At 40.9% G+C, this 25,771-nt stretch overlaps 1 protein-coding gene and 2 pseudogenes across 3 annotated transcripts in view; 1 reads left to right on the top strand and 2 right to left on the bottom strand.

Moving 5' to 3' along the window:
- The window catches only part of LOC147307576 (uncharacterized), a 293,817-nt pseudogene that overhangs the window by 107,634 nt on the left and 160,412 nt on the right, over positions 1-25,771 (top strand). The window lies entirely within an intron of this gene.
- On the bottom strand, positions 1,641-2,776 carry LOC147307586 (uncharacterized). The gene has a single exon (XM_086271923.1). It carries the CDS (start codon positions 2,774-2,776, stop codon positions 2,081-2,083), a length of 696 nt encoding a protein of 231 aa, XP_086128049.1. The 3' UTR covers positions 1,641-2,080.
- LOC147307585 (uncharacterized) lies at positions 6,353-11,135 on the bottom strand (annotated as a pseudogene). Its single transcript, XR_015126028.1, has 2 exons — positions 10,657-11,135; positions 6,353-8,434 (listed from the first exon to the last, which is right to left on the bottom strand). The product of XR_015126028.1 is annotated as an uncharacterized LOC147307585 (transcript).

The following is a 25,771-nucleotide window of genomic DNA, read 5'->3' as shown; positions in this document are numbered from 1 at the left end:
ACATAGCTTTTTAACCATTCCAAAACCACTCCCCTAAACCCGTACTTTTCCAGTTTTTTTAATAGAATTTCATGATTAACAGTATCAAACGCCTTCTTTAGATCTAAGAAAACTCCGAGCGCATACCTCTTATTATCCATACATTCCGTTATCTTTTCCATTAAATCTATCAGTGCCAAAGCTGTTGATCTGTTGTTTCTGAACCCATACTGACTATCTGTCATTAATTCATATTTTTCCACAAAACTGTCAAATCTTTTTATGAAGAGTTTTTCCAGTATCTTAGAGAACTGGGAGAGTATTGACACTGGTCTATAGTTTGTAAAATGATGTCTTTCACCGGTTTTGTAAATGGGAATAACTTTAGCAACTTTCATTTTTTGTGGAAAAACTCCTTTTTGAAACGACAAGTTGAATATATATTTTAATGGTTTTACGATACCATCAATAACTGTCTTTACCGTTACCATATCAATATCATTCCAGTCTGTACTGGTTTTGTTCTTAAGTCCTCTAACCATGTCATAAATCTCTTTCTCTTCCACTGCTCTTAAAAACATTGAGCTACTATTCCTTTCAATATTTTCACCAGTGTCCCTTTCTATTCCATCAACCTTTATTTCTTCTGCCAGTTTTGGCCCTATGTTTACGAAGAATTCATTAAAGCCATTTACTATCTCCTCCATGTTATTAATACTTCTTGTCCCTTCTATAAAGTACCCAGGGTAATCATTATTCCTTGATTCATTTTTGATTATTCTGTTTAATACATTCCATATATCTCTTGTGTTATCTTTATTGTGTTCTAACCTTTTAATGAAATACTCTCTTTTACAGGATCTCATTATATTAGTTAATTTATTTTTGTAAGTTTTATACTTCATTTCAGTTTCTATTGTTCTCTTTTTTATGAATTCTCGATATAAGGTATTCTTTTTTTTGCTGGCATTTTGTAGTCCTTTTGTCATCCATGGTCTTCCTGCATAGTTGTGTTTCCTATTGATTTCAATTACTGGGCAGTTTTTATCAAGTAATGTGTTAAATGTTCTTAAAAATCCTTCGTAAGCTTTATTAACTTCTGTTTGTTCATATACAATATTCCAATCTTGCTTTAAAAGTTCATTTCTAAGACAATTTAAGGTCTTCTCTGTTCTTATTCTTTTGTAAATAATCTTATGTCCATCGTTGTTCACTTTATAATGGCATTTATAAGATGCAAAGACTGGTAAATGGTCACTTATATCATTGATTAACAGCCCACTTTTTATCTTTCCTTCTATTATATTTGTAATTATATTATCTAATAGAGTTGCACAATGAGATGTTATTCTGGTCGGTCTTGTTATCAGTGGAAATAAATCCATGCTGTACATGGAATCAATAAATTCTTCTGTACTCTTATTATGATTTGGATTCAATAAGTCAATATTAAAGTCCCCACAAATAAACATTCTTTTCTGATTTATATTTGTAAATAAGTCCTCCATATTATCCTTAAATATCTCAATCTTAGATCCTGGTGTTCTATATATACAACTGACAATTAGGTTTTTCCTTTTTTCTATAATTATTTCCACTGATAAACATTCCATCACTCCATCAATAACAGTTGTCATTCTTCCCATTCTTTTGCACTTTAGGTTTTTATCAATGTAAAGTGCCACCCCACCTCCTTTCTTGTTGATCCTGTCTACATGAAGGAATTCATATCCATTTATTTTAAAGTCTTCTTCTTTTCCAGGAGTTATCCAGGTCTCCGATATGGCTATCACATTGAATGGCTGTTCAAACTGTGTTATGTAGTCTTTGATGGATTGAAAGTTTGCATATAAGCTTCGACTATTAAAGTGAACCATTGTTATACCCTGTTCTACCTTGAATTCCTTTTTAAGTTGCTCATTTGTATAATAATTGCATTCATTTGTCTTATTGTTAAAGAAATTACAATCAGGATCTATGTTGCTGTCATACATCAATGTCTTATTTTCAATATCTATATGAGTTGTTAGTTGAAAATTGTCAGACATCTGCGTTGGTTGTGCACTTGGACGGTCACATCATATTTAGCACTGCTTTGCATTTATCGGTTATATTTTTCTAGTTCCGTCATCTCTTTGATGACTAGAACCTTAGCCTGCTCTGGTGTTCCATGTAACTTAATGAATATTTTACAGTCTGACGTCCAAGTTGACTGTATTTTCTTCTGTTTTCTTAATATTCTTGCTTGTCTTGCAATGTCTGCATTTTTCTTGATTAGGTGTTCATTTAAATAAACATTTGTACCTTTTAGCTTTCTTCCTTGCTTGAGCAGTTCTTTTTTCTGTTTTCTATTAACAAAACGGATGATAATGGCAGGTATTTGATTTTTTCTCGGAAGAGGATGGCATCCCTCAATATTTTTACTGTCCATTTCTATACCTTTGCTTTTAAAGAAGGCCATTACCTGCTCTTCCAAAGAGCGTAGCTCTTGCTCGGGTGGCTCCCCTCTCTCTGCTGCTGCTACCCGTGCGTATGTCTGATGCTTGGTTTCCAGTCCTGTCACTATCACATCATTTACTCTTGAATATTGTTCCAGATCTGACACCCGTCCTTCCAGCATAGCAATCTTCTTGTCCTTTTCCTCGCTCTGCCTTCTTAGTTCTTTAATATCATCCATTAAATTGAGTATCAGTTTTTGTTGTTTTGAAATTGTTGTTATTTCTTCAGACATAAAGTTTAGGGATTTCTTTATGTCCTCCAGTTCCTCCTCATTAACGTTGCTCCTCTTAGGCGGCATCTTAACGTTCCTGGGCCTGGTGGAGCAGGAGGATCCTGGGCCTAGTGGCTGCTGGAAGAGCCTGGGCCTGGTGGCTGCTGGAGGATCCTGGTCCTGGTGGAGCAGGAGGATCCTGGGCCTAGTGGCTGCTGGAAGAGCCTGGGCCTGGTGGCTGCTGGAGGATCCTGGGCCTGGTGGAGCAGGAGGATCCTGGGCCTAGTGGCTGCTGGAAGAGCCTGGGCCTGGTGGCTGCTGGAAGAGCCTGGGCCTGGTGGCTGCTGCAGGATCCTGGGCCTGGTGGCTGCTGGAGGATCCTGGGCCTGGTGGCTGCTGGAAGAGCCTGGGCCTGGTGGCTGCTGGAAGAGCCAGGGCCTGGTGGCTGCTGGAAGAGCCTGGGCCTGGTGGCTGCTGCAGGATCCTGGGCCTGGTGGAGCAGGAGGATCCTGGGCATAGTGGCTGCTGGAAGAGCCTGGGCCTGGTGGCTGCTGGAGGATCCTGGGCCTGGTGGCTGCTCACTTCATGTCAGTTTTACATGGGTTGTGCGGTGTGAATGAGTTACCTTGCTCTGCGAGGGATGATGATGAAACGCGTGTGTTGTTGTGTAATGTCGTTGGTGTTTTGGGGCGGAAAGTCGAATGATTTCCCGAGCTCACCTTGATGCTCTGTTAGTTGATTATTTACCTGCCGCATTAACGGGAGAGGACGTGCAAACGTTACCGCTGCTGCTGGGTTGAGATTCACGAGTCCGGAGCGGAATTAAAAACACGACATTCATTTGAGGTCATCGTGTGTTTTGTGAGCAAATGCTTTTGCATATTCGTAGTGTTTCCTCCCTTAAATGAAGTATCTACTTTGCAAGTATTGCAAGTTGCCCTGTTGTCATCTGTTCTCGTAAAGTATAACCAAACTTTTGAGCGTTTGAGCCGCTTAGGCGCCGTGTTTCCTGCCAGGTAAATGACGCTTTGCAACGTGGTGACGTCATTCAGGGCGACTGGAATCGATAAGGGAATCAATTCCAAGGAATTGAAACAGTGGGAACCGGTTTTCAACAAGAACCGGTTTTCGATACCCATCGCTAAAACGGACACTAATGTTTTTGTCACTTTTTATGGAATCAAACTCAAAGTAAGGTCAGTACTTCCACGCTTTAAACGCTATGAGCGTGCAATTGAATTGAATTGCACGCTCATACTCTCTCCCGCACTCGATATATTTCCACCAGACGAAGTGAGAGAAGTTCAAATCCAGATCAGAGAGGAGGAGAGATTCAGGGAGGAGCTGAGCTGTTACTGAACTAGAAGAGAGAGAAACCTCCACATTCAACAGAGTTCAACACAAACCATAAACTTTACCTTCATTCAACATGTTGTCTTTGGACTATTTTGCACTTTCTTTACTGATTCTCACCATTCTAACAGGTACGTTACAATCTGTGTGTTTAAAGAAACACATTTGAATTGTGATGATTTATAAAAGAATAAAACATGTTTCTGTTCCTTTAGGTGTCAGCTGTGAAGATCTCACTCCAACCAACAAAGAAGTGTTCAGTGTAGAAGGCAGCACTGTTACTCTGTCCTATAGATACTCCAAAGCTGCTGATGGGAATGATTATTTATTCTGGTATCGACAATATCCTGGAAAACCACCAAAATTCCTGATCTCTCACTTAGGAACAGGAGTGAAACTGTCAGATCCAGTCCCTGGAATAACGTTTAGAGTGAGTGAAGATAAAACACTGATGAGTCTTCAGATCTCCTCTGCTGCAGCGACAGACTCTGCTGTGTACTACTGTGCTGTGAGGCCCACAGTGACAGGAAACAGCAAAACTCTGTACAAAAACCTTTGGAGCAAAGACAACAGAATACTCCACAACATCCACTAGAGGGAGCCACACACTGTTAAACCACTGATTCAAGTTGAGAGTAGTGAGCTTTATTTGTATGTCCTGAAACTTTTGCATGTGTCCCTGCTGCAACAGACCTGAATAAAATTAGTAGGTCATTTACAACACTATAGGCTTGAGGAGATCTGCAAAGGAGATCTGGAGGAGATCTGAAGTGTAACCTTGCCTCAAGGTTACATTTCATTATTCATTATTTGTTTAAACAAATAATAGAACCTTGAGGTAGATTCTGTATTTAGCTGGCAGCCAAGTATCAAAGTAATACTCTCTTTCAGATCTTTAGATCACAAGAAAGTTTTGCGTTTAGAAATGCTCCTGAGCTGTAAAAAACTGCCACGAACAACCGAGTTTATTTGTTTGTTCAAGGTTCGAGGTTCTTTATTTGTCACATGCATAGTTATACAAGTATAACACACAGTGAAATGTAACCTGACATGCTCCTCAACTTGTGCAAGAAAAAGGGGCGGGTGGCGGGTAGAGAAAGAGCATTCTAAGGAGCTTGGAAAGAAAAGCGTCTGGACTTGATTAAGTGGCTTGAAGATGTTTCACCTCTCATCCGAGAAGCTTCTTCAGTTCTAAGGGTCAACCACCGCCTCTGTTCAAAGATGGTCGCTCACAGTGGACATAAATGGCTTCTTTCACTGAGGCCGGATGGCTTGGGGATAGAAGCTCCCCTTGAGTCTCTCTGTCCTTGTCTGGATGATGCGGAACCTTCTGCCGGATTGCAGAAGATGGAACAGTTCGTTGCCAGGATGGGATGGGTCCTTCAGCATCTGCGCTGCTCTAGTCCGGCATCTCCTGGTGTAGGTGTCCTGAAGTGGGGGGAGAGCAATCCTGCAGCAGCGTTCTGCTGCAGGAATGGTCACAGGTCACAGATATCTGACTACTCTTCAAAGAGGAGGGAACTGGGATTCATAGTACGTGCAAAGAAAAAACATGAATACAGCTAAAATGCAAAACCGGCTTATTTAAATACATGTATTCTATCTAAAAACAACATCCCATGTGATCATCACAGATTCGGTTTGAAAATTCCAGCGGAAAGCTTCAATTATTAGGAATTATTCAAGACTTCTTGTCGTTTTCAGGTATTTTCTCTCGTTCATTTTTACAGCGAAAAAATGCTTTGAGTATGACGCTTATGTGTAAGTTTGTTTGGGAAGGTCTGTAATTGCTAATCTGCATTTCAGACATTACTGCCACTTTCCCACACGGTCAGTCTCTTTGCTGACATCATGTTAGTCCAGTCACCTTCTCGCCCACCTTCTTTGAGCCAATCAGGTTCCAGAATATCGAGGTATGAACTTTGGCTATATCGCCCATCCCTAATCTGAAACATCTTAAGGACCGAGCTCAAGTGGCTTTACAATGACAGCATTCAGGTGGGAGGAGTCCGAGTAATGAAATAAAGTAATGGCAGGTGTGCTTTAATTTAATGCATGCAGAAGCTAACAGAAATAACCTATAAAAATCTATTCAACGGTTAGAAAGGATACAAGTACAATGCAAGTAAACCATTATCTTCATTTAACCCTAGTCTATTTTAGTCCATTTTTTTAAAACCCTTTCTTGTAAAGTGGTGCTGGATGAAAGATGAGCTCTGGAAGGTCCCCATGATGCAGGAAAAACACCTTTTCCTCACACTGTGCTGACGAGCAGAGAAACACCTGTGCAGCTACAGGAACGAGGTCTTTGAGCAAGGCTGGAAGATTCCAAGGGACACAATCGAAACTTTCTGCTTTACTACTGTCAAAATATTCATCCATTAGTTACTGCAGTGTACATAAAACACAACAAAACAAAGACCCTCCCCCATGCTGGTCCTGCCTACCCAACCTGATGATCCCATTAGCACAACACGCCTACATTCTTACAAAACGCAAAAGTTAAAAAACGACAAAAAACAAAAATGAAAAAATATGTCATCCTTAATGAATGGAATAACCAAAAGTGATACAGTGAGATGCAAAAGGTTGGGTAACATTGTTAATAGTCATTATTTTCCTGTATAAATCGTTGGTTGTTACAATAAAACATGTCAGTTAAATACATCATATAGGAGACACACACACAGGGATATTTGAGAAGTGAAATTAAGTTTATTGGATTTACAGAAAGTGTGCAAAAATTGTTTAAACAAAATCAGGCAGGTGCATAAATTTGGGCCCCACAAAAAAAAGAAATGAAATCAATATTTAGTAGATCCGCCTTTTGCAGAAATTCCAGCCTCTAAACGCTTCCTGTGGGTTCTAATGAGAGTCTGGATTGTGGTTGAAGGCATTTTGGACTGTTCCTCTTTACAGAACATCTCTCGTTCATTCAGATTTGATGGCTTCCAAGCATGGACAGCTCTCTTTAACTCACACCACAGATTTCAATAATATTCAGGTCTGGGGACTGAGATGGCCATTCCAGAACGTTGTACTTCAAATTGAGTTTCAACTTTGCCACAGAGAAATATATCAATAAATAAAACAGCTAAAATTCATTTTTTGATAGTCACCATATTTTCATTGACGCATTTGATGAGAACAGATTAACCCTATAACACCCTTAGTGTCATATTTGCTACATTAGTTTCTAAGACCTCCATCTCATCAAAACAAAAACATCAAATTATCAAAAGGGAAACAAAAAGTATATTTCTATTATATATCATAAACAACATGACATTAAAAATGTGGATTTTGTTATAAGGGTTATTAAACATCTCAGCCCCGCCCCAGAAAAATTATTTATTTTTAGAATTGATGGATTGGGTCTTACAGGGTTAAATCTGCCTTATACATGATAAACATGGTATTTAAAGGTATCTAAACTCTGAAAGTACTCATGTGAACCTGTATAAATTCTCAGATATTCTTCCACGCTTGGCTTCTCAGACATTGTTCTCTAAATGTTTCAAGACTACGATTTCTCACCTGTGTGAGTTTTCATGTGGCGCCATAAATGACTGCTAGATGTGAACATTTTCCCACATGTTTTGCAATGATACGGTCTCTCACCCGTGTGGGTTTTCATGTGGCGCCATAAATGACTGCTAGACGTGAACATTTTCCCACATGTTTTGCAATGATACGGTCTCTCACCTGTGTGCGTTCTTCTGTGTGCCGATAAATGACTACTACTTGAGAACACTTTCCTGCATGTTTTACAATGGTACGGTCTCTCACCTGTATGCATTCTCATGTGTATGGTCACACCACTGCTTCGCGTATAACTTTTCCCACATATTTCACAAGAATATGGTTTCTCACCTGTGTGGGTAGTCAAATGGCCTTTAAGTGTTGATAACATACAAAACTTTTTCCCACACGTTTCACAAGAATATGGCTTCTCACCTGTGTGGATTCTCTGATGTCGAGTCATTCTGTACTTACACTTAAAGGATTTTCCACAAAGATTACATGTTATAGACTCGTTACCTGTGTCAGAATTACTCTGACTTTCTAAGTTACTATTTGTCCCTGAGTCTAAATTCCTACTTCCTCCGTGATTTTGGCTCTCATCTATAGGAGAGGTTTGAAAAGGGAGCTGGTTACTGTTTGCTTCTGGTTCATGGTGGTCTCTTTCCTCAGCAGCAGTCACCATAAAGGTATCAATCTCCTCCTTCAGTCCAACCTGCTCACCCTCCTGACTGGTGCAGAGTTCCTCCTGTTCCTCTTTAATATGTGGAAGTTCTGGTTCCTCCTGGTGCAGAGAGTTCCTCTCCTGGCTCCAGAGCTGTGGCTCAGGGAGAACCTCCTCGTCCTTACAGACAGGCTGCTGTGGGAGTTCTGGCAGGACAAAAAGGAAATGAGGAAAAGGTAATGATGATAGACTGAGAGCTCCTTTTTTTTTTTGAATCTGCTTTTCTTTACAGAATCTCAAGAGATTATGAGAAAAACAGCGACCCAGGGTTGGATGTAACTTATAGCTGATTTTGTTTTTTGTTAGTGCATTTACAACTGTTGAAGTATTGCAGATAAGGTGGGTCCAAGTTTTTGTCAGAGTCTGCGCAGTAGTTACTTGAGGTGGAGCGTCTACATTACTTTCCCGCCCATACACCTGCTGGACGTGACCACGAAATCGCCGACCTTTAGATTTTATGTAGCCCGGCTGCTCCCACTGATGACTCATTAAATTAAGGTAAATACAACCACATTGCTCCTATTTATAAAAACAAAGAAACAAAAACCCAAACCCCCCAAACAAACAAAAAATGTTATATGTTGTTACACCCCGGCCTAGGCAACCGGGGTGCAACGTAGAAAAACAGAAATAAGGAAAATAAAACCACGAAGGCTCTCCACCAAAATCCCAAAATGAAAATATCCCATAACGAAAGCATTGACAAACCCATTCACAACTATTTACAACAAACTATTTATTTACAACACGGGGGGGAGATCGCGACCATGACATACTGAAACACAAGGCTTAAATACATAGAAGGAGCAATCAGGGAAGGGACCACAGGAGGGAAACACAGCTGGGGCAAATTAGACCTGACGAGGCAAGGAAAAGTAAACTGAACACACTAAGATAACACAGACTTTCAAAGTAAAACAGGAAATACATGACAGTCACGCAAAAAACAAAACACTGACAACACCGAAACGTAACAATGTCTACAACATCTAACAGCACTATGTTGGTAATTTGTTAGCTACATTAGCCGCTAGCATACACATTGTGATGTGAGAGATTTATGATATTTGGAGTGTGCAGTTAGTGTGTAGTGTAGTCAATAGCTTTGTTGTGTGTGTCGAAACAATGATGCAACTGCTGAATGTCACAGTTGCTGCCAAAAAGCCACCAAAGGCAGATTACAGAGCAAACGCTGTCGCCAGGTGGAGTGATACACCTCCGGCTGTCAGGCCTGAGGCTAAAAAGAAAGAAGAAGATACCAAACAAGGCAAAGTAAACTTTTTCTTTTTTCTTATAAATATACATCCTCTCTGGTTACTCTGGTATGAATGACTCTCAAGTACTTTATGGTAAATAATACAATATTGTAGATATTGGAGAAATTCTAGATTGAAGCCTTTAGTTCAACATATAAATGATTACCTTTGACCTTAATCGGGTTTAATTTAATGCTGTCAGAGAAAATCTCATGTGCTCTTCATGCAGCTGAAGCTGTGCATGTCTGAGATCAGCAGCTTTCTGAAACAGCAAACTAAGTTACTGGAGAATCTTGTCTTCGTTATCGTATGTTTTACTACTTCGATTTCAGCGTCTTCACCTCACAACTGAAACGTGCAGTTTACTTTGTGTGCACTCAAATGTAGGAAAGTCAACTAGCGCCACCTGTGGCCAAGTGCCACAGTGCATGAAGTTGATAGAGCCAGATTACCTTCTGACAAACATCTGGCTCTGGCTCTATCAACTTCTCTTTGCTCTTGACGAAGGCGGTCGCACTTTTCTCCTCTCCTTCTCCTCCCCCTTAGCTTCCCTGCTTAGCCTCTTGTGTCCTTGTCTAGTCTCGTGTTTGTTTGTATTACTTTCCCTGGAACAGTCTCTCACAGTCTGTTCTCTAAAACCTAAAAGAGGATTTACGGATTTGATCAACTGGTCCCTAAATGAAATTGACATCCTTTTCTCAATGAGAAGTCTGGGCTCGGGTGAGCCTGAGTGCTGAAGATATCTACCTATTCGGAACCATGATAACAGGGTTCTGGCTGATCGGAGCTGGCTTGGCCCTTATAGAAGAATTAAGGAAGCGGAACCGGCTGTTCAAACCCCAACAAGGCTGGATTGTTTTGGCCTCCTAAGCGAAGCAGTTGTTTTGTTTTATTTTATTTTAACTTGAGCCTTCAACTGCTTAATAAATTTAAGAAAATCCACTTTGAGCATATTTTTCTTTTCTCTCTAAATGAACCCAACATTGATCATCACCAGTTAATCTGTAACAGCAGCAGGGATGCAAAAGATGCAGTCGGGTTTTTATTAACCCTCACAATCAGAAACGTCCCGCAGAGCTGTGATCAGGATGCTCCCTCAGAGGGACACTCACCTGTCCTGTGCAGCTTGATTTTGGGGTTTCCAGGTGATATCCAGCAGTCTGCGCTGACGGTCGATCTCTTCCTCGTACTGGACGATCGTTTTTTCAAACTCCAAGAATATTTGTTCAGCAGCAGCAGTTAGTCGCTCGTTGATGAACTCTCTCAGATACTGAACTGAAGGCATCGTTGCTGCCGCAGCTCACACACTCAGCTCACACAACAACAACACAACAGAAGAGTCTCTGCTCAGTCACACAAGAGGAAAGCTAACAGTTTTAGCGCCTTTCCTTTGTTTACTTCCGCCTGGTGTCACGTGATAAAGCTCCGACAGAGCGGGACTGTTAACGCACCTCCCCCTCTCTCTCTCTTATTAATGAATGTAAAGTATTACAGAGAGCTCGGTGAGTCAGTGCAAAGCCGCTAACACCACAGTGATGTGCTGACTCTTTCGGTCCCACACTCCCGGCTCTGTTCACACACGCGCCTTTCCTTTCTTTATTTCCGCTTGGTGTCACACGGTTGTTGTTCCGGCAGAGAGCATTTACCTTTAACTGTTCCGCTGTCGAAGATTTCTCTGTTTCAAATCAGTTTCCAGCTGAAATCAATTTTTTTCTACATCCACGGAAAACAAGAAAATCGCAGATATTCTCATTTGAATTTTGCTTTTCTGTTTTGAAATGATCTGAATGGTTTTCTTACATTGAACTTTACTGTGTTTCCTATCTTGAATCCACTGCCTCCTTAAACCGATCAGCACCGCAGACTCAGATGACATTTGTAAATCTCATTTTTATAAAAGGAGTTACTGTTTGGATTTGGTGAGTTCAGAATAAATAAAAGAAATATGTTTTCACGCAGTTTAAATACAAAAAAATCCCTCACAAAGTAATGCCTGAATAAAATATTTGTTAATTATTATTACCGTTTAGCTGAGCGCTAATACATTTTTATTATATGCAGATGTTAAATATTTGGCCTATTGTCTATTAAATCAGATGTTCTGGTGCTCCATACTTTCATTTAGATGAGATGATTTAACTTATTACTGTTAACTTTGTTCTTTTCAATTTTAGTTTTGATTTAAATTCATTGTTCGACTTTTTTTTTTGTCTCTAATCATAACCAAGAGAAATTCTGTTTTGTTAAAAATTCTGTTCATGTCAAACTTAACCCTTAATATACTTAAGGAGCTCAGTGATGGGGAACATTTGGGTCCTTGTGATTGCACACAGTGAAAAGTGCTCCATCCTCCCTCCTCACAGTGATGTGCATTTATCTATGTATCCTGCAAAAGATGTAAAATGGATGGTGTAAGATACAGCAGTCATCATTTCACTGAAGACCTTGGAAGCCTTGACATGACTGGAAAGACTGAAGCAGTTCACATATGTTTTTGTCATTGGGTTGATGACAAAGACGAAAGAGAAATGAAGCAGGAAACAGGAGCTGCTGTGGAGGCACAAAACTATTTGATTGGCTGAGATGAACTGTAACTATGATGTCAAAATGTAACTGGCCCCGCTCACTGAATCTTGGTCATTGTGCTGCAGTGGAAGAACATTGTTCATGTGCTGTCTGTCTGGCTTTAATAACTCCAAAGACATGTTGCTGCACCTCTTTTTGCTTCTATCTCACATTATAGGTGAGTTTAAGAACAGGGATTAAAGTTTAGTTGAAGCTGCTGCATTAAGCAGATATACAGACTGCATTTCACTACTTTTCTTCTTTCTTTTTCCAGGACTAACAGCTGGAGACTCAATCACTCCTCAACAACCTGAAGTCACTGAAACAGAAGGAGAATCTGTCAAACTCACATGTAGCTATAAGACAACATCAGAGTATGTACGCCTTCACTGGTACAGACATGATTCTGACCTTCAGGCTCCTCAGTTTATACTCTTCAAAGGAGAAAGATTATGGAGTGGTGATTATATTCCCAATAATCGATATGACTCAGAAACATCTTCTACATCAACTAATCTGACCATAGCAGCCCTAACCCTGGCAGACACAGCTCTCTACTACTGTGCTCTACAAACACAGTGATACAAAGTGTAGAAGAGGCTGTACAAAAACCTGAACACAGATATCTGACTACTCTTCAAAGAGGAGGGAAGTGGTATTCAAAGCACAGCTTCATATCAGATGGATTCTGCTAATTCCTGTTTTATCAGAGTCACTGTGGTTACAGCTGCTAATGAAACACTGTGGGAGGATTCACATGAGCAGCAAATCCACATCAACCACAAACCAACTGCAGGAACGTTCAGACACAATAAAAACTGTCAAACATCAAAAGCTGCTCATTTACACTATTTTATATTTAGTGGATGAGGACATGCAGAAATGCAGCAGAAGCAAAATAAACAGAGTAACAGAGGTTTATCTCTTTAAGGTAAAATCTCTCACATGAAGCTAAAAGTCTTCAGCTCAGTTTTTATTCTTTTGCAGAATTTATGTTGTATAAAATAAAAACAGTGAAAACTCTTTGTTCTCATATTTAAATAAAATTCAAATTTCAAGCTAACAGCTGTTTGAGAATCACCTTACTGATGTAGAAATATTTTATTATGTCAAACTGTTATCTTTTGCATTTTTTAGAGATTCAACCAACAAAATGTGAATATTTGTCTTTTTTGTAACACAGTCGAATAAATAAGATTCCAAATATACAACATAAAACTGGTTATTTGCTAGTTTTCTGTTCTGTGTAGAAAACACTGGTTCATGTGTTGAGTTAAGAGCATTTTATGCTTGAAGGATTCATTACTCAGTGTTTAGAGTCTTAACAATCAAAAACATTCTCCTGAAAATGATCAGGTACAAGGACTGGACTGAAAATGAGTGAACAAGCAGCCAATGCAAGGAAAACTTTGAAAGACCTTCAGGAAGCTGGAGAATGATTTCTACCCAGTAATGCACATCACTCAATAACTTCATCATGACTGAGTCTAAAGAAACGCCTGTGATATCTAACAGAGCTGATACTGAACTCTGTATTTATTTTTTCACTCCTACAGATTTATAACTTGCCAAGTATGAGAAATTTAGGAAGAGCTACCAACAGCTGATGCTTTACATCCAAAGCTTCACTCTGTGCAGAAAACAGTGGAAAAGGATTTTTCTAATCAGGCTTTGATATGATAAACTGTGTTAGGTTGTTAAAACCAATCAGCTACAAATGAATCTTTAAAGCCCAGTGTTGATGCTGGCTGGTTTACACGTGTACTTCTGCTGTTTAATACATGAGTGAGATTATTCTACATTCTGCTAAATATTTCAAATATTCAAAGCTCTTTATTTACAGGCTCCACAGAAACCAGGGCCAAGCCTATCCAGAAGAAGCAGCCTTTGGAGGAGGAGCTACAGCAGTGAACATGAACGGCTTCATTTAGGAGCTGAAGAGCTGCTGTGTTCTCTCTATTGTTCATTCAGTCCAAGAGGAAATCATGTTGCTGCTTTTCATTTGGATGATGATAGTCTCCTTTCAGACTGGTGAGTCATCAAAAGATGGAGTGAGATGTAAAAGGAGATGATGGACATGAAAATATCTGGATGTTGTTTGAATTGATTCACTTTTTATAAACTAAGTTTAAAGATGCAGAAACATGATGGTGAAATATGTCTTTGTTGTTTTCAGGATCCTCTGAGGATTTACTGACACCATCTAAAGATGTAGTGACGAGTTTGGAAGGAGACACTGTGACTCTCTCCTGCAACTATTCAGGCTCTGTCAGTTACTTCTTCTGGTACAAACAAAAGTCCAGTTTATCTCCACAGTTTCTCATCAATGAATATTCAGAGCAAAACGAAAAGCTGAAGTTTAGAAAAGATCAAGACAAAAGTGAGTTTCATCTGGAGATCTCCTCTGCTGCAGTGTCTGACTCTGCTGTGTACTACTGTGCTCTGCAGCCCACAGTGACAGGAAACAGCAAAACTCTGTACAAAAACCTTTGGAGCAAAGACAACAGAATACTCCACAACATCCACTAGAGGGAGCCACACACTGTTAAACCTCTGGTTTGTTAGCACACAGGAGGGTCTCAGGATATTTTAAAACTGTTGATGAGTGAAGCCTGATTTCAGACACTAAAGCATCACAGTGAAGTTTTGACTTCTCTGAAAATGAAACAAGTCAAAGATTTTTCACAATAAAGCACAAAATTCTTCATGACTTAAAAAGAGTCCATTAAGTTGTCTTGATGCGCGCTCAATCATCCAGGTAAGGAAATCCCAGAAAGTTGAATCTGTAGCGTCTTCAGTGAGAGAACCTTTCTTCACTCCCCCAGGTGACTTCTTCAGTCTCAGCTGACTTCAGGTTTCCTTATAAACAGTACATTTGCATAATGACCAGCATCACAGATTAACAGTAAGCTAATGTGTCACCGTGTCACAACAAGCAACTATTCTGCCATCACTTCCCTCTGAGTGCTCCTAAAGATTATTCCAAATTCAAGCTTTTCCTTTCAGTCAGGTGTGAGATGGAAACACAGGATCCCTAAGCTTCTATGTTATAAAATCACTTTTAGACCTCACGTTGTACTTTTGTTTGAATCGATTATCTCAGAATCTGAACTTGTGTAAATCTACGTTTGTCCTTCTTTGATCTTCCCTGAGTTCCTTGGACTTTCATATTGTTCTGAGTATTGGTGGATCCCATGAGGTCTGTCTGACAAATCCTTTTTGTGCTGCAAAGAGAAACTACCAGTTTGAGTCAAACACTCATGAGAACTGTGGCCTTGTCAAAGTGAAAGACACTGTAGAACATTCAGGACCTTTATTATGTATATATTTACATGTAAATCTATTTATTTAAGCCCGTCTGTATACTTTAGGGTCCATGTGAATTAGAGAAAATCCAAAATAAAGTCAAACTTGTGAAGCCAATTATTGTTTTTTAAAGTCAATAAAGGTGAATGTTGAACAATCATTCCACCCTGGAACACTTCAAACAAATCATTAAAACCCAGAATTACCATGACTTTCATGCTCATGATGAGATTATATAAACTTCTGACCACCACACCTCCTACTCTGCTGTGTTTCAAGCTGATTGAAGAGGAGGAAGTTTAAAGGAAGGAGGTGTAACAGAGAAGTGAAGCTACAAACCAAAGAGGAGGCACAGAGGTTCAGGGAGGAGCTGAGCTGTTACTGAAGAACAGACGAGAGAGAGAAACCTCCACATTCAACAGAGTTCAACACTCAGAAGATTCACTTTATTCAACATGTTGATGTTGGACTGTTATGAAACGTCTCTGTTAATGATCATGATTCTAACAGGTGCATGACAATCTGTCAAAAACTGCTTCATCCCAATGTTTACATGTTATTTCTGCTTTCTTTGTATACAACACAGCATTGAACAGATTTCTGTTTCTTTAGGTGTCAGCTGTCAACAACTCACTGCAAACAAAACTGAAGAGTCCAGTTTGGAAGGCAGCACAGCTACTCTGTCCTACAGATACTCCAGACAAGCAGCTGGAGGTGACGAGTTTTACTGGTATCGACAATATCCTGGAAAACCACCAGAGTTCCTGATCTCTCACTCGGGAACAGGAGTGAAAATGTCCAACCCAGTCCCTGGAATCACTTTTAATGTGAGTGAAGATAAAACACTGATGACTCTTCAGATCTCCTCTGCTGCAGTGTCTGACTCAGCTGTGTACTACTGTGCTGTGCAGCCCACAGTGACAGGAAACAGCAAAACTCTGTACAAAAACCTTTGGAGCAAAGACAACAGAATACTCCACAACATCCACTAGAGGGAGCCACACACTGTTACACTTCTCTGGTTTTGGGTCATGTAATCGTTTCTGGTCGAGGTCACACCAACTGTGTAAATCAGTAAACACCGCAACGTGTCACGGATCGTCTTTAAACAATAGTATAGTAGGCCGGGGAGGACATGAGTACCCAGGCTGGTTAAGCTCTGGACCTTAACATTCATTGTTAGCACCCAAGATCAAAGTCTCTCAACTAAAGGCGTCTAATGATGTGTTGTGATTACTAACCCAATTATAAAGTTACATAATGACATCCTGTATGAAGGACAATTTTGACAGGTGACACAGAACTATAAATAAAGAATTGGAAGATTATTGTTACGGCTCACGTTATTGAATATTTATAATCATATAAATATATAAATAAATATAATGTGTTTTGGTTTATAATATTTTTAGGGAGGTCTCGAATGGAGAGTAGCCTTTGACGGAGGAGGTTATGGGCAGACTCCATCCAAGTAAGCTGGCTGCTCCAGGTCATCTGGTTGGAAGAGAGGAGATAACACAGGGTGTTTTCTAGCTCCTGGTTGGTTGGTTCAGTCTGACCGTTTGTCTGGGGATGTAAACTGGAAGACAGACTCACCTTTGTGCCAACGGTTGAACAGAACTCTTGACAGACCTGGGAAGTGAACTGTGGGTTGGAGGAGGTCTGAGGAAGCTGGTTGGTGGTGAGCTGGAAGACTCTCGGACTTCCCTCATGAGAGATGGCTACCGCAACGCTCCTTGCAAAAATGTTATTGTGCGGTTCATTCCATGGTGTCAGGTGAATTTCCCCGTATGGGCCCTATGAACTACCTGGAGTGGACGGACATAGGAATGTAAAACTGCCCGGGCGGACCATTCCCAAGGTCTGGTTCCCGGTTCCTGGAACCTCCCAAACAGCAGACTTGATTTATCCAGGCCAGGAACCCACCACACAGGCGGTAGGGAGGATGTTCGATTCCTCCGCGGGCTCGTCAAGTGAAAAAGAATTGCTGTGACAGTGCACCTGGTTTTGTGTTTCTTGATCCAAGTTTGCAGGAGACAATGAAAACCAACCGAGTGAAGCAGAGGGCCCACCTGGCTTGTCATGTATTTAGGGATCTTGCAGTCCGGAGATATGCAAGGTTTTTATCGTCCGTCCAAATGATGAATGGCTGTTCCGCTAGGGGTGGGTTTTGATTATCGATTTATTAAAATCGATTCTAGCTTGGATAACGTGATATCGAATCATTAAAATCCTGAACTGATTTTTTAAATATAAATTAATTTTGCCCGAAATGCCAGAATCTCAGGATAAACCTCACAAAATTTCAACAAACAGCTTAAACAGTAAATGAGAGCAGGCACACGGATTCTGCACAAAGATGTAACCACTGTAGTGTTTTATCACAAGCACATCCTTGTGAAGGGTTGTTTGATGTTTGGTCAGCTTCCTGCCCTTTTTATGGCTTCACTGTGTTGTGCATGGTGAACCAATACAGGAATTGAACCACATATTGAGTGTGGGGGAGATCATCATTTTACGACTAAGGATGTTGTTAGAAACAGTTGGAGGTCACAAACACAGAGAGACACACATTCTCACACTCACTCAAACCGGTGGGGCTTAAGTTAAGTCTGTGTTTAGGAGTTTTGTCTTTCAGGTGAACCAGTTTTTGTCTGAGCGTGTTGGTGGGTCTGAAATGCATCAGGATGTCATGCTTGGAGAAAACTCTCCTGAGTGTTTCTGATGCACCGGCTACATAGGGGATGACAATGTTGTTATTTTACATTTGACATGTAAAATCAGTCTATTTATGTAAATTTAATGATATTCTAGAAAAACAGTACAAGACAGTAAAATACTTTTATATTACAATTTGTTTTTACAGTGTAGATCAAAAACGAAAGAAAACCATTAATCAACATATGAACATTACCTGATGCTGCTGAAGTGAAACAAAGTTACAGAGGTTTTATTAGAGACACAGTGTTTTGCAATTTTGTATCATTTTAAAGTTTAAATTTGTTCAGTCTTCAACAGCAGAAATGAGACTTTCTCTTCGGAAGTTAAAGGAAAAAAAAAAAGACAGCGCTGCAAACAACGGTAGACTTGTGCGTAACAAGCAAGCGAACAATGCAGAAAACAGATTTTTAGACAGGAAACTGATCTTGAACTGCAGAGAGAGAGAGAGAGAGATCTCACATCTCATTGATTCTGATGCGTCGGCGGGTCGGCGCTTTGTGTTTACGTCTCTGTGCAGAATCCGTGTTCCTGCTGTCATTTACTGTTGTAGCTGTTCAGTGATTGTTGAAATTTTGTGAGGTTTAACTTGAGATTCTGGTGTTTCGGGCAAAATAAATTTAGATTAAAAAAATCGATTCAGAATTTTAATGATTCGATATCATGTTATCCAAGCCAGAATCGATTTTAATCGATAAATCGATAATCAAAACCCACCCCTAACTCCAACCGGTGATTGTATTGCATTCCCAATCAATGTTAGGATTATGGACCTTTAACGAAGCATGACCCAGAACTAACAGGGTACCAGGAGCCTCGATGAACCAAATGGTTTCCTGACAGAACCAGAGAGTGGCTTGGTTAGTGATTTAGCGCGGAAACCTGTAATGGCGCCAGAAGGAGTTCCTGGGGAATGTTGAGCTGAGTAACCAGGGAGTGACCTTGAATCAACTAATGGATGTACGGAGTGAGTGTTGGTGTTTAGTGAAATCTTAGTGAATAGCATGACTCTGGGCAGGGAAAATCTGCCAGAATCCTTGTGACTGCTAAGGGACGTGGCCGTTTGGCTGGGAGGGACAGTTGTGAATGTAATGGTAAATGGCCTGTATTTGTATAGCGCTTTACTTAGTCCCTAAGGACCCCAAAGTGCTTTACACTACAATCAGTCATTCATTCACACACTGGTGATGTCAAACTACATTGTAGCCACAGCAGCCCTGGGGTGCACTGACAGAGGCGAGGCTGCGGGACACTGGCGCCACCGGGCCCTCTGCAGTCTGCCAGCAATGCAGACTCTCTTATTTTTGGACTGAAGCAGCACAGAGCTGAAATATGAGCTCCCACCTGAAAGTGAAGATGCTGCTACTAGTGTGTAAAGCAGGAGGAAGTGAGAGAAGTTCAAATCCAGATCAGAGAGGAGGAGGAGAGATTCAGGGAGGAGCTGAGCTGTTACTGAACTAGAAGAGAGAGAAACCTCCACATTCAACAGAGTTCAACACAAACCATAAACTTTACCTTCATTCAACATGTTGTCTTTGGACTATTTTGCACTTTCTTTACTGATTCTCACCATTCTAACAGGTACGTTACAATCTGTGTGTTTAAAGAAACACATTTGAATTGTGATGATTTATAAAAGAATCAAACATGTTTCTGTTCCTTTAGGTGTCAGCTGTGAAGATCTCACTCCAACCAACAAAGAAGTGTTCAGTGTAGAAGGCAGCACTGCTACTCTGTCCTATAGATACTCCAAAGCTGCAGTTTATGATGATTATTTCTTCTGGTATCGACAATATCCTGGAAAACCACCAGAGTTCCTGATCTCTCACTCAGGGTCAGGGGAGAAAATATTAAATCCAGTCACAGGATTAAATGTAAAAGCAGTTGATAATAACAGACAAATGGATCTTCAGATCTCCTCTGCTGCAGCGACAGACTCTGCTGTGTACTACTGTGCTGTGAGGCCCACAGTGACAGGAAACAGCAAAACTCTGTACAAAAACCTTTGGAGCAAAGACAACAGAATACTCCACAACATCCACTAGAGGGAGCCACACACTGTTAAACCTCTGATTCTTGTGTCATTGGACTGATGACAAAGACAACAGAGAAATGAAGCAGTTTGGGTCAGGTGGCAACAATGGCAGATGAAGGTCTGATTCCTGGTTGCTGAAACTAGTTTTGGGTACTTTGTGATGTTCCCCCTCTGGCAGGTCCAGACTCTCCTCTGTGCTTCTGCTCTGAACAACATTTCAGAGTGCCTGGCCTTCTTGAGGTCTCTGAGCAGGATCCTGGACGCTGCATCATCTGGTAACTCTATTGTGCTTCTGAGGACTTTATGTGTCCGAGTGACACAATGGTGGTTTCTGTTTTACTGGACTTGTGTGCTAACCACAGTATAGGTTATGCTTGACTCTGTAATTGCATCATCAGGTCTGCAGCAGTGTGTTCTGGACACTCTGGTGAAGAGAGGAGCTGAGCTGTCATCTGATCACCATCTGGGGGTGAGTTGAGTCAGGTGGTGGGGGAGAATGCTGGACAGGCCTGGCGTATCAAAGTGGTTCAGGTGATCTTCAACTCCCACCTCCAGCAGAGCTTTGGCAGCAGTCTGAGTGAGGCTGGGGACTCATTGCTGATGGGGCTGTGCAGAGCTTTGGCTGCAAGCTGGTTGGTGCTTGTAGTGTTGCTAACCTCCTAACCAGATCTCATTAACTCCTCGTGTTTTGGGGAATGAAAGGTCCAGCTGAAACATCCACTCTTTGTCAGATTGTTGTCTTCATTCTGGTGGTAATTCAGCTTTAATTTATGACTTATGAGTTTGTGCTTGTAGCTTCTGTTACCTCACCATGTTCTCTTGTGTCTGCTCATAGCTCTGTGGACTTGAGTTACCTGAAACCTGAAGGATTCTCTCATTGTCTGCTGTTTGGAAAGGACTGACTTGTAACAGAGCTGGAAAACTCACCTGCCCATCCACTCTCCACCCACTCAGCCTTCTGAAGCCTTCACTTACCTCCCTGACACAGAAACTCTAAAAGTGAAACACAAGAAAGGACTCTAATAAATACTATATAAGCAATTCTGACTGCACTGATACTCAGCAGTCGTTCTCTCGGGCAGTTCTCTGGTGTCTCCCTGCTCTGTCCCTCTGCAGGAAACCTACTTACCTGCCCCCCTGTCTTTGAACCTTCTCAAAATAAAAGCATGTAAAGCTTTAGCCTCATGTGGGCTGCGTTAGAGTCGATGCATTCCTGTAATCATGACACTGAGAGGTTGCTCCAGGGATTTAAATCATGTATTAATCGTAGTGGAGAGAAATTAATATGAATATTTCCTGTGTGAAGATGATGGTGTGATATCAAGGGAAAAGTCCTGAGATTTGGTTCCAAGATGGTGCCAGTGTTTTCGGCGAGCCGTCTCCTCGAGCTTTGTCTACTGTTTGCTATCCCATTTTCTATGATGTTCATCCTGCCCGTATTTATAAGGAATCGCTGAATACTATTGGGCCTTGTATTTTATTAATATTGAATGCATCACTGTCCTCAGGCTGTGTACCATCTGCCTCCAAGCATGCTGTTGTTCAACCCGCTATTAAGACGACTAATCTTGACTCCAGTGTTCTTTCAAATTATTGTTGTTCTTTCAATAATTGTTGTTCAAATTAATTGATTTCTAAGCTTCCCTTTTGGTCAAAGATCCTGAAAAAAGTGGTCTGTAAACAACTTCAGACCTTCTTAGACACCAGTGGTATTACTGAAAAATTCCAGTCGGGCTTCAAGCCTCGACATAGTACTGAGACAGCTTTGTTAACAGTTTTTAATGATCTCCTTTTAACCACTGATTCAGGTTGCTCTGTGGTTCTAGTCTTACTGGATCTGACTTCTGCTTTTGACACAGTAGATCACAAAATTTTATTATCAAGATTAGATCAAGTAGTTGGTCTTAAGGGCACAGCCTTATTATGGTTTAAATCTTATCTTTCAGAGAGGTCATTCTCTATCGCTATGGGGCAATACTCTTCCTCCTCTGCTCCCTTTCTCTGTGGTGTGCCCCAGGGGTCTGTTTTGGGCCCTATGTTATGCTCTCTGTACATTTGCCCTTGGGATCTATTTTCCAAAGATATAATATTTCTTTCCATTGTTATGCCGATGACATTCAAATTTATTTTCCTGTGAGTTTGAATGTCGCAGATCCATTGCATACATTGTTTAACTGTCTTCATGATGTGAGAACCTGGCTATCTCAAAACTCTCTTACCTTGAATGACAGTAAAACTGAAGTTAGTGTCTTTGACAGCCATATCCCTCTGAACCAACTAACCATTACCCTTGGCCCACTTGCTAGCTACCTCTCCCACATTGTAAGAGACCTTGGGATACTCTTGGATAGCTCCTTCAAATTAGAGAAACAAGTATCTACTGTGGTTAAATCCAGCTTCTATCAGCTACGTCAAATTTCTAAAGCCAAGCCTTTTCTCTCCCCCAAGGACCTTGAAAAGCTTATTCATGTATTCATTATCTCTAGACTGGACTGTTGTAACTCCCTCTATTTAGGCCTAGTACAGAACGCTGCTGCACGCCTTTTATCAGGTGCCAGAATGCATGATCATATTACTCCAGTTTTAGCTAACTTACACTGGCTTCCTGTGAAATTTCGCATTGATTTTAAAATTCTTTTACTCACTTATAAAATCTTAAATAACGTTGCCCCTGGCTATTTAACAGAACTTCTCCATTTGTATAATCCTAAAAAAGCACTAAGATCTTCAAACCAGATGCTCTTAATGCAACCTAAGTCCAGGCTGAAAACCAGAGGTGATCGTGTCTTTGCTATTGCAGCTCCTGAACTGTGGAACATTCTCCCTAATGCCATTCGCTCTTCTGAGTCTATTCAGTCTTTTCTTGCTTAAAGACCCATCTTTTTACTCTGGCTCTGACTTAAGATAGTTTGACTATCATTTGGTTGGCTTCTAAGTTTGTCTTGTCTTGTGTTGTTGTTTGGTAAATTTGTCTTGTTGTTTTTAAATTTGCTATATAAATAATTTTGATTTGATTGATTGATATCGGGGCTGCCACATGAAGGGGCAAAGTGAACAATTTTATGAATACCCCCGAAAAAAACTTTAATTAGTGTAAATTATCCTCTAATATCAACAATATCCTGGAACACCAACAGAGATCGTTGTGTTTCACTGGGAACACAAAACAGAGAAAATTCCAGACTGTCTGTTAAAGTTGTTGATGGTCAAAGATGAATGGATCTTCAGATCTGCTCTGCTGCAGTGACAGACTCTGCTGTGAGGCCCACAGTGACAGCAAACCAACAGAGATGCTCCACTAGAGGGCGACATCATCCAGTAGGCGGGGCTCTCCTTCTGCACTGTGTTCAACCATTGTGTCAATAATAAGTGCTGCTGTGAAGAGAACAATTCTCAGACTGAATGTTGAACATCAGCTAGTTTCTCCTGTTGATTTAAACCTTGTTGTACAGATGGAACATTGGCTGTGGATTATTCTTGCTGCTCTTTTCTTTGGTGAGATACAAACATCAACATGTTTCCTCTGCACACGACTCACAACAAGGACAGAAAGAGGAGATTTAATCATTTTACACTGTGGAACTTTTCAATAACTTCAATCATGTTTATTGATCCATCTCTTCCTCTGCATGTTCTGTTCTTCCTCAGAGTGTAAAGGAGAAGACAAAGTGATCCAGGAACAAGGAGATGTCATTGCTGCTGAAGGAGACACAGTTACACTTGGATGTAGATTTGAAACCAGTGACCCAGGCCCGACTTTGTTCTGGTACAAACAGAAAAATAACTGCTCGCCAAAACTTTTAGTTCAACGATTTTTCTTATCAGCAGATAATTCTGAAGCAAAGGACAGATTTGATGCCGAAGTCGACAAGAAAGAAAAATCAGTTCCTCTGAAGATCCAGAAGCTTCAGCTGTCTGACTCTGCTGTGTACTACTGTGCTCTGCAGCCCACAGTGACAGGAAACAGCAAAACTCTGTACAAAAACCTTTGGAGCAAAGACAACAGAATACTCCACAACATCCACTAGAGGGAGCCACACACTGTTAAACCTCTGATTCTTGTGTCATTGGACTGATGACAAAGACAACAGAGAAATGAAGCAGTAAAGATCAGAGACAGAGACAGAGCTGCTGTCGAAGCCAAAAAGAAAGTCTTACCATGACAATAAAGGTATTAACTTTTATTTTTCCAGAATAGAAAACTAGGATCACACCATCAACTCAACAATTCAATGCCGTTCTTTAGCAGAACTACAAACCAAAGCTGGGTTGTACGTTATCCAAACTCCAAAAAGGCTCAGACTTTGTGTAAAATTTCAAACTGTTTGATTGGCTGAGCTATTACAATGGCCCCGCCCACTGAACCTGAGCTCATCCAATGACATTATTTGTTGGTCATTGTGCTGCAGTGGAAGAACATTGTTCATGTGCTGTCTGTCTGGCTTTAATAACTTAATAATAAATAAATAATAAATAATTTAATTCTTTCTTTTTCCAGGACTCACATTATAGGTGTGTAAGATCTCACCTGGATGCCTTCTGCCCTCACAAAATCAGGTTTTCGCCAGAAAACTTCCCTAATATCTACAAAGGTGTTTCAACACCATTCAGACAGACATCAGTTTATCTGCCAGTTTTGAAAACTACATAGTGGTGCATTGTTTTGGCAGTGTTACACACCGAATGGACCCAGTGCAGGTGGTGGGAGACAGAAGGACTCTGGCCAAAATAACATCTCTGATGGACAGAGTCTCCCACCCCATGCATGTAAATGTTGCTGAACTACAGAGCTCCTTCAGTGACAAACTGCTGCGTCCTCAATGGATGAAGAAGTGATTCAGCAGGTCCTTCCTCCCTGCAGCTGCCAGACTGCACAATCAGAACTGTTCCCAACAGAGAGGTTTACATCAGCGCTTCAACTGATTCACACTGCAACCTGGGTTCGCCTCTTATCTGTATTTAATTTTATGTAACTTTAATAACTGTACTGTAATATCTGAAAGACATTACAGGCCACCAGCTGGACCCTCTGCAGTTCGCCTACCGGGCAAACAGGTCGGTGGATGATGCAGTGAACATGGGGCTGCATTACATCCTGCAACACCTCGACCGCCCGGGAACTTATGCCAGGGTCCTGTTTGTGGACTTTAGTTCGGCTTTTAACACCATTGTGCCTGAACTTCTTTCCCCCAAACTCTCCCAGCTCAGCGTGTCACCAGATACCTGTCAGTGGATCGCCAGCTTCCTGACAGACAGAAAGCAACAAGTGAGGCTGGGGGAGATCACCTCTGAAACCCAGTCCCTCAGTATTGGTGCCCCTCAAGGATGTGTCCTCTCACCACTACTGTTCTCCCTCTACACTAACGACTGCACCTCCAATAACTCAGCTGTCAAACTCCTAAAGTTTGCAGATGACACCACTGTCATTGGCCTCATTCAAGATGGTGATGAGTCTGCATACCGGCAGGAAGTTGAGCAGCTGGTACTCTGGTGCAGTCAGCACAATCTGGAGCTGAACACTCTTAAGACTGTAGAGATGACAGTGGACTTCAGGAGACATCCCTCAACACTGCTCCCCCTCACCATATCAGACAGCCCTGTGT

The sequence above is a fragment of the Aulonocara sp. 'chitande type north' Nkhata Bay genome, linkage group LG18 (assembly GCF_057382095.1).
Source record: "Aulonocara sp. 'chitande type north' Nkhata Bay isolate Kocher_YH1m ecotype deep benthic linkage group LG18, A_spYH_male_GT1.1, whole genome shotgun sequence".
Classification (NCBI taxonomy): Eukaryota; Metazoa; Chordata; class Actinopteri; order Cichliformes; family Cichlidae; genus Aulonocara; species Aulonocara sp. 'chitande type north' Nkhata Bay.
Note: the sequence above shows the minus strand (reverse complement) of the source record. Positions and strands in the feature narration are given on the sequence as shown.